We start from the raw sequence: 9,761 nt of genomic DNA on the forward strand, positions 1-9,761 counted from the left end.
GGTATATATTACACTTCCTGTACTGGGGTCTGTACATTATATAAGGAGGGGTATATATTACACTTCCTGTACTGGGGTCTGTACATTATATGAGGAGGGGTATATATTACACTTTCTGTACTGGGGTCTGTACATTATATAAGGAGGGGTATATATTACACTTCCTGTACTGGGGTCTATCCATTATACACTGGTCTATCATGGTGAATATTCTGGGGCGGGGCCTGGAGAAGGGGCGGGAGGAGTTTGGGGGTCCACGTGGCTCCAGCGCGCGGCCGCCCCTCAGTCCACCGCGCATGCGCCTGACGTCACCTTGGTCTCATTGATATAACGCGTGTGCGGTCGGGCGGGGACAGTATCGCTGCGGGCGGCGAAGGAGAAGCAGCAGCGGCGGAGACCATGGAGCGCGCGTGCTACATCCAGCCCTTCCCGGAGCACCTCCAGGCCGCCCCCAAACCCGCACAGCAGCCCCCCAGCAAAACCATCACCGACCCCCTGACAGGACGGAGCTACGCGAGGGGCAGAACCCTGGGCAAGGTGAGAGATGCTCCCAACCCCAAGGACTAGCCCGGTGCACTACAAGTTCCAGCATCCCCTGCTCCTGCTGTGGCTATACATGGGGGAGGAAGGAGGTGCTCAGATCTGGGATACAGGAGGTGCAGCATTGCCCCCCATATCCTCCATGTATCATGTGTGTCCCTGGAGCCCCCATTTCCCATCTTTCCTACCCCAGTGTGTATGATGTGTGGACCCCTGCAGTCCTGGGGTGTGGGGCACATGTGTCATGTCTGTCCCCTCATGGCGCTGGTGTTTGCAGTGGTGACGGTTCTGGAATATCAATGATCCTGCAGGAGATGGCGGAGCCCCCTGTGCTGTGCTCTGTGGCGCCCCCTGTGTATTGTGGTGAATGGATCACTATTTAGGGGGACTCTGGTGTAGGGCACCCCAAGCTGAATACACTAGTGGGGGTCTGGTGCCCCTAGCAGGGTTCTGTACCTGGGTTACTATGGGGGTCTGTAATGGGTGCAGGGTCGCCATGCTGTGTACATCTGCTATATCGGGTGGTGACGGGCACAGAGGGCAGCAGGCGGGTGCCTGAGTCACGGCCTTTCCCTGAATGAGGTGTGGAGGATGATGAGGATACGACTCCTCATGGCCCGGGAATCCGTCTCCTTGGTTTCTGTTGTTGGGTCTGTGTTGCTACAATGTGTCGGACAGATCAGGATTTATCGTGGGTTTTGGTCGTTCTGACTGATTTCATGATGTTCTCCTGATTTGTATGTTGGTTGTTCTGCTACATTGTATCGATGTCCAGGGGGCAGGCGCCACAGTGATGGGAGGTGGTCGCTACAATGTATCAGATCTACAGGTTCAGTGTCTGCTGGAGACTTGTTCCAGTTTCTGATGCTGGGCCGGAGCTTGTGATGTAGATTCTGCACTCTCCCCTACCCCAATATTCTAGGTTAATGCAACAAGGTTAAGCCTTCTGTTAAGAAAGGAGTGTTGACTGTTGCTTTGGGGTCCCTCATCTGACCCCATCTGACTATTGTCGATTTAGTGGTGTTTAACCCATGGCTTTTCTGGGTTTGTTTCAGGAATCCTGCAGCCATTACTGGACTGAGTGGCTGTTATTAATCTGGGCGCATTGTCTGCAGCCGGCGTCCATTACTGCAGCCTCTGCAGACGCAGCGCGACCCCTTATCATCGGAGAAGGGGGGGGGGGGGGGTATAAATGTCTGGCGGAGAGGAAGCTCTATGGTCACCACTGGTTATATTTAGCTCTTCATTGATTATCACTCACAGCAGGAGGTATCGTCACTGTGTATCAGTCTGGACACTTCCTGAGGTGGGGGAAGGGTCAGTCCGGATCACACTTCCTCCCATGAGAGCAGTACTAGGGTCACACGACTGGGTCCTAAGAAAACTCTCATCGAGAAATGTGGAACTTTCTAAGGTTTTAGTTCCTCATGATTTGGGGATGACCTAGTCCTCTCTCAGCTGATGGGTTTGTTAAATTGTCAATGTAGACAATCCTCTGTAGCGTTAAACGTACTTTGGTCTCAGGCTGATGGCTTATGCCTACAAGTACACTGTAACGAACCTTCACCTGTGTGAATTCAGCTTTAATTCTGAAAGGTTCACTTTATAATCAGATAATATCTCTGCTTTCTGTGATATGCACTGGGGTTGCACTTGCCCCATAGTGTTGATTTTTGGGGTGCACTTTATTAACCCTTTCCTCTTTGTTCCAGGGAGGATTTGCTCGCTGCTATGAAATGACTGAGATCTCCACCAATAAAACCTATGCTGTGAAAGTCATCCCGCACAGTCGTGTGGCCAAGCCACATCAGCGCGAGAAGGTGAGTGACTCGTGACCCCCTGGGGGACCAACCTTGAGCTCTGACGACCTAATGGTGCGAGCAAGGGGTTAATGGCCCAGCCCTGGATTCACAGGCTGCAGTCACAGGACACAAGCCTTTTGTTTTCTTGGGATGTTCAAAGGAAGAGACAGCTTGAAACATCGTAATTCCTTTATTGTGGCCGGACACTCCCTGAATGAGGAGATGAGAGTTCAAGTTACAAAAAGTGTTTTATACTACATTAACCTGGTGTGAGAATCCAATGCAAGAGCCATAAACTCCTGTAATCGGCTTCAGATGTTGGATTATTGGATGAGCCTAGATGCCTGTTGCTGCCGAGTTGTCGGATGGCAGGAACTTTACTTTTACGCAATTTTCTACATTTCTCCCCATTTCCTTCCTTAGATTGTGAATGAGATTGATTTGCACCAGCAGCTCCATCATAAACACATTGTCAAGTTCTCCCACCATTTTGAAGACTCTGAGAACATCTACATTTTCCTCGAGATCTGCAGCCGCAAAGTAAGTGCATGTGCAGTGGCCACCATGGGGACTCTCCAGCCTCTGGTGCCATCATAGAAGGTTTATCCGGTGCTGAGGCAGCTGCTAGTGCAAGCAACCGGCCCTAGAATTGGCCCTTTGTGCAGGTTACATGTTCCCGGCCCCCTCCCCTGTAAGATAAGTGTAACCTAACCCCAGCTCTGTCAGATGTAGCCCTGCGCTACTACAAAGAGCCCTCGCAGCAGCTGCAGGAAGACTCAAATGGTGGCCCTGAGCCTCTCCAGACCCAGTACAGATGTGAGCTCATAGTCAGCAGAGAAGACGAGTGCAATGTGCTGCCCCCACATTACAAATGGAGCGCACATCCCTCATGTCAGATGATTTCTCCCCCCAGTAATAGTGAGATCTCGGATCAGTCATACTGTAGGATGTAACGTCATGTTTATGTTTCCAGATATGTTTCTTGCAGTCATTGTTTCCTGCTAGTTATTTGTGCAGGGGATTGTTTGCCTCTGAGGCTTAAGATTTTAAGGTTTTGTTGCTACAATACAATGAATGTGTCTTCTGCAGTCTCTCGCACATATCTGGAAGGCGCGCCACACGCTGCTAGAGCCCGAGGTTAGGTATTACCTGAAACAGATCATCTCCGGCCTCAAGTACCTGCACATGAAGGGGATCATTCACCGGGACCTGAAGTTAGGTAAGGGGCGCACCCTCCAGGTGTCCAGATGCTGTGGCTCCATACAAAGGTTTGGATTGTGCTCATCTGCTTCTGGTTCTGCAGGAAACTTCTTCATCAATGAGAACATGGAGCTGAAAGTTGGTGACTTTGGGCTGGCAGCAAGGCTGGAGCCACCGGAGCAGAGGAAGAAGTGAGTAGTTAAGGGACCTGGGGGGAGGTGCAGGATATTCCCGTGTAGGGGATGGGGGTGGGGGTTGTGTAATGTCACTACTTGGGTGCATTGCTTTGTGGTAACTTTGCTCTCTGCTCTTTCACAGAACAATATGCGGTACCCCAAATTACTTGGCCCCTGAAGTCCTGCACAGACACGGTCACGGCCCCGAGTCGGATGTCTGGTCCCTAGGATGCGTCATGTAGGTTCAGCTTTTCACTTGCATTTAAAAGGGAAATCTTGAGCTGTCCCGGATGCTGGGATGTTGTGGGCGCCGGCTGTGGTGGAACGTTCTGCATCACTTGTTGGTGTCACAGGAAATTATTACTAATGTTGCACAACGTTCCGCTCCCCGATGGCTCTAGACATCGTATAGTCTGTGCCTGGCTCCTCCCTGGAGAGAAGTGTCACCCATGTGGAATACACTTTGCTATTTCTGGTCTCCCCTGTGGGTAATTGACCTATATTTAATTTTTTTTTTTACTTCCTGTTGGCGTCAATAAACGTAGAGACGGTGCCAGCTGGTAACCTGCCTCCCACAGTCTTCACAAATGTCACCTCCATGTTCTGCATTGTATGTGACACAAATAAACTGAATGGACCTTGTTCTCTGCAGGTACACGCTCCTCTGTGGCACTCCACCCTTCGAGACTTCAGATTTAAAGGAGACATACCGCTGTATCAAGCAGGTGAAGTACACGTTGCCCGCCTGCCTCTCGTCCTCTGCCAAGCAGCTGATAATGGGCATCTTGAAACGCACCCCCAGTGAGCGGCTGACACTCGACCAAATCATTGAACATGAATTCTTCACCAAGGTGCGGCCTCCCCTCCAGGCCACAGATTTTTAGTCTCTTCCGTTTTGTCTCGGCCTGAGATTAACTCTTGTGTCTTCCTTTAGGGTTACACCCCAGAAAAGTTGCCTCCAAGCAGCTGCGTGATGGTCCCTGATCTGCACCCACCCAACCCGGCCAAGAGCCTCCTCACCAGAGTTGCCAAGAGTTTATTTGGAAAAGGAAAGTCAAAAGGTAATCTTGATCTGCAGCCTATGACCCCGTGACACCATTGCTCTCGCTCCTCTGGTAGTATCCTCATTTCTGCATGAACCCTGATGTCTGACATGTTGTATTTGTCATTTTGGTCTTTTGGGTTCCACCAAGCCCTGACCTTTCTTTGCTCCCCCTTTTCTGATGAGTTCCCACAAACTGCTGATTTTGGTCTCAATTCGAATCTCTTGCAGCAAAGAAAAGCTCCTCCGAGGAGAAGGACGACTTATCTAAGCTAGTGACGGGCTTGGTGAAGACTTCCATCTGCCGACAGCTCAGCTATAAAACCGTGGAGGGGAATGAGGTAATGGAGGAGACATTGTAAAGGAGAAAGTTGTGGAAGGAAATTGAAGGGAAACCAAAAATTGCACCCAGAAGTCTGATCTATAGAACCCCCAAATGAGTCCCAGATTCTTTCTTGTGCAGTGGATAAGTGTCCCCCTATATTTACATGGAGCGATGTCAAGTTTAACTGGGGGAATGTTTTGATGCTGGAGAAGCACATTGAGTTTTTGTTGCAGATTTTGCTGCCATGAGCCAATGATGGGATAATCAATATGAAGGACTTCATCTTCTGCTGATGTCTCCTAGCTCAAAAATCTAGATCTATCCTCGATCTTTCTATAAGCTTCTTCCAGGTCTCCACTGTGGGGTCCCTCTAGGAGGATGGCATCACATTAACCCTGTACCCTGTCCCCCCAGCAGGCCGCCCCAGTCACTGGCCAAGCCCTCAGCGGCAGCTGCTGTCCTGTGGAGACCCTAACAGAGGAGGCATCTGGGAAATCTGTGTCTAGATCCATCAGCGGCAGCCTGGTCGGCAGTGACGGTAAGTGCCCGTTACCCTGTATAGTTGCTGCTACTGGCGGTTCTCTGAACTGGTCTCTGATCATTCCTGATTTGTTCCTTGTGACAGATTTTGAGGACTGTGTCTCTGCCTCTGGGGTGATGGAGACAGCTCTAGAGGTCCTCAAGGGCTGCCTGTCTTCTATGCCCGTAGGTAAGTATCCCATTATTTTCTTGTGTAATTGTCTATTTCTTTTGAGTGGCTTCATATAATCTCTGCTCTCTTGACCCCACAGGTGAAGGGAAGCCCACCCCTCTCTCAAGACACGAAGACTTCATTTGGGTGTCTAAGTGGGTGGATTATTCTAACAAATATGGATTTGGGTATCAGTTATCTAACCGCAGCATCGGGGTCCTGTTCAACAATGGCACTCACATGGTTCTGCCCGCCAGCCGCAGGTGAGGTTCTGCCTTCTCTATTTGGAGGTCTCCTTCCCATACACCTATGTATAGGGCTCCTCCAGTGCATCTGTAGTCTAATCGCTCGTATGATCTCCTCCTCCTTCCACAGAAATGTCCATTACAACCTGACAAACAGCCGCCACTTTGTGTTCGCGGCCTCCGCTGTCCCCGAGCAGCTCCAGGGCCAAATGAGTGTCTTGCAGTACTTTGCAACATACATGGAGCAAAACCTGATGAAGGTGAGTGTCTGGGGCATTCAGATCACATTGCATGAGCCTTGTTGTCAGAGCTGACGCTCATCAATGCAGATAAGATATTTGGATAGGCTGAATTTGCATGTCAAATACACTTCCATCACCACCCCAGGACTCATGCAAAACTGTGCAGCTGGACTTACTCCATCACAATGAGGCTTGTTCTTTGTCCACAAACCTTTTGTGGTGTTAATGGGTTCTTAAAGGGATCTGTCAGCAGGTGGGGAACATACAGAATGCAGCCAGTGTTAAGTGTTGTCCCTGCAGAGATGTGTAATCAGACCTTTGTGTACGTTTGTATCAGCAGAACAGAGATGGGTCAAAGTAAGAGTTCTCCTTCTGGAGAGCTTGCTAATTAAGGCCGTCTTATAGGCGTGTGTAGACTAAAAGCCATAGATGCTCCACTAATACCATTAGCACCTTGGAAAACTGTTTTGCTTAGTTCCCAGAACATAGAGATGGATTTATATTCCAGGATTGTAGCTTTTGTTGCTGTGCTGTGTGCAGTGAGCTGCTATATAGTCCCTACACATTTCTGCTGGTATTGCGGAGCAGTGAGGGTACGGGCCTGGATAGGGTAGGATGAGCCGTGCCATGTGCTGGCAGTGGCCCATTGTAGGCATCACTTGCCCTGTGACTAGTAGGTGACGTCTTGGGGTGCGGTCATCGCTGAGCACTTGGCAACTTCTTGCCTTATGTCGGCAGTTTCTGGCTGCTCAGAGGTCAGGAATGTGACAGAACCGGTTCTGAGGATCCAGTGGAAGTGGTGGGAAGTGCGGGCTCATCTATGGAAGTCTCTCACCTCTTCAGCACTTGGATCACTGCCATTCACAACTAACTGTAACCTAACCAAGACGTCCAGTGACTAACGCATTCCTTTCTTTAGGGAGGGGATCTTCCGTGTCAGAATGAAGGGGTCCGGCCGCCACCCCCGCTGCTGCTGCTTCTACAGTGGGTGAAGACGGAGCATGCCCTGCTGATGCTTTTCAACAATGGCACCCTCCAGGTGAGGAGAGCGGACAGTGTACGTTATATACCAGCCCTCCGTTATATAATGCAGTCCTCTCCAGGTTTTGTTACAATGGATCAGCACCTGCAGGTCCATACACTGAAACAAGACCATTAACTGTGAGCAGGATCAGTGTAAAAGTTCTAGTTCAAAGGTCACACAAACTTTATTTTCTGAGTAAGCTAAAAAAAAATCTCAATATATTTGGTGGTGGGAAGATTGTGAGTTGTAGTAGTCTTGCTGCTGTAGTTATCAGATCACCTGCAGCTCCCTCTACCCTGTGCTAACTTCATCATGGAAAATTGACTTGGGTCAACAAACGGTTAAAGAGATGGAATAATGGTTGCTGTTCTGCTACAGTACGGCCTGTCCTTGTCTGATCACTATTCCTGAGAATCCGTGAAAACTGATGCAGATCAATTGCAAAATGTATGTTGGCTTCAGGGTTTGTCACCATGTGACGGGACAGTTTTGATACCTGGGAGTTGGGTAGGAGGAGACATATCAGCTGCAGCCTCCAGAGCTGCTCCAGTGAGATGTCTGAGCTGCACCAGCAGTTCTGCTATGCGCTGCCAGCTTTTGGATGGATGAGGGGGGAAAACTCCTGCACGGGACTAACACTTTTGCAGAAATTAATGTAATCTCCAGTCTGATTTCAACATGGTTTCCATTAACTGATGGAAGGTGAATGTTGTACATGGAGAGGAACACAGAATACGGAATAACATTCGTCTATTGTTGCTTATGGTAGATTCCATCCGCTTCTTGTCTTGACTGCTTTGTTTTGTTCCCAGGTGAATTTCTACAATGATCACACAAAGCTGATCCTCAGCAAACCTCAGGACACCTACCTGCTGACCTACATCAACCGTGACCGCAGCTCTCAGACCTTCCTGCTCAGCTCCCTGGGGGAGAGCGGCTGCACCTCAGACATGTACCATCGCCTCAAGTACACCCTGAAGCTTCTGGAGCAGAAGGCTGAATCCTAGAGCCCCTGCCCGCCATGCCCTGATCTCCCTGGTGCCAATGTTGTATGGACTGTCTGGACCATGTGCCCGGGATATGGGCATAATCTTATTTGGGGGTGACCGTACCCCACAAGCTGAACAATCTGAGGCTCCTCAGAGCTTTTCGGTGCTTGAATTGCAAAATCTTATCTGTAGCGGAAATCTTGAAGTTGCCTTCACTTGAATGAAGTGGTGATGCCACGTCTGGTGCGGACACGTCCTTCGTGGTGGTCATGTCACTAGGGGATTGTTATGCTATGACTTGTCATCCAATAGTGGATTTTTGTCACCTCGCTGCACACAAGAGGATTACTCTGATCTGCACTGGGGACATGAGCTTCCCCTTCCCCCGCTCCATTCATCAGGGTGTCATTGATGGAATAAGAGCAGCTGCTGGGGGGCTGCCCTATTCACACTGGTCTGGGGTCTATTGATGGAGGAACTGGCCACCAGCTGCTCCTGTGCCAGGGGCCATCACCTGGTTTCCCTTGTGTTTTCTACAATGTAATGAACTGTGATCCCCACCCAGTCCGCCAGTCATTTGCTGGGGGGCACGTCCTCCCATAGACCCCTGCATCTGCCATATACTTGGATTACCGCTCTGTAGCTATGATCGTGTGCTACACGCCGCCTTAATGAGATGTCCAGATTTAATGGAATAGTTGGGGGCTGATACATCTCCTCTGCATGGGATACACAGTGCAGGGCGGAGCTTCAATAACCTCACCGGGCCCCCTCCCACACTGACTGCACTACATTACTACCAAAGGCTTTTTTTAATCTTTTTTTTTTGACTTTGCTGTTGTAAGCAAAAAAAATTGCAGAATTTCTCACTTAAACGTTACACGGTGTCTTGGTCTTGTGACTCGCACCCAGAGACAAAGGGTTAAATCTGTGAATCCTGAGCTCCATGTGTATAAGGGTTAAATGGAGCTCCATATAATCACAGCACTTTAACACCCCCGCCCCCCTCGCACCATCACCCCCTCCTGTTTCCTATATGCTACATATGAGTCTGGCTCCTCCCCCTGCGATGAGCCCGGACTCCTCCAGACTGAAAAGGACCTAAGAGTTCAGGCTGCTACTTGAAATGTATCTTTGTTTTGGTTTCATGGTACGGGCCCTGCAAGAGCAGTGAGGGCCCCACATCAACTGTTTGTTCTTCCATAATGACATTTATTTATGTTTTATTTATAAAGATGGTATTTATTTTTAATGTATTTTTTTTTCTTAGATTCTCATTAATCGGCAAAAAATTAAGTTTTGTACAAAAATTACTAATAAACTTTATTCTGAAAATTGCAAAAAAAATCATCTGTTCTGGCTCAATCGGGAATCCATGAAGAAAGATTGTCGAGTCTATAGAGACAAGTGCAAGCTTTGTCCTGTATGTACACAGTGACTGCACCAGCAGCAGAATAGTGAGTGCAGCTCTGGAGTATAATACAA

The 9,761-nt window shown here is 49.2% G+C and overlaps 1 protein-coding gene across 2 annotated transcripts; it reads left to right on the forward strand.

The window, feature by feature from the left end:
* The first annotated feature begins 337 nt into the window (after positions 1-337).
* PLK3 (polo like kinase 3) lies at positions 338-9,588 on the forward strand. 2 transcript variants are annotated; one of them, XM_072126766.1, is made up of 15 exons: positions 338-537; positions 2,253-2,360; positions 2,766-2,882; positions 3,432-3,561; positions 3,646-3,733; positions 3,861-3,956; positions 4,371-4,569; positions 4,653-4,779; positions 4,992-5,101; positions 5,503-5,623; positions 5,711-5,794; positions 5,877-6,039; positions 6,152-6,281; positions 7,183-7,302; positions 8,100-9,588. In XM_072126766.1, exons 1-15 carry the CDS (start codon positions 400-402, stop codon positions 8,292-8,294), a joined length of 1,926 nt encoding a protein of 641 aa, XP_071982867.1. In that variant the 5' UTR covers positions 338-399; the 3' UTR covers positions 8,295-9,588. The 2 variants fall into 2 exon arrangements, with proteins under 2 accessions (XP_071982867.1, XP_071982866.1); XM_072126765.1 differs by having other exon boundaries at positions 339-537; positions 5,500-5,623.
* The last annotated feature ends 173 nt before the right edge of the window (positions 9,589-9,761 follow it).

The sequence above is a fragment of the Engystomops pustulosus genome, chromosome 10, assembly GCF_040894005.1.
Source record: "Engystomops pustulosus chromosome 10, aEngPut4.maternal, whole genome shotgun sequence".
Classification (NCBI taxonomy): domain Eukaryota; kingdom Metazoa; phylum Chordata; class Amphibia; order Anura; family Leptodactylidae; genus Engystomops; species Engystomops pustulosus.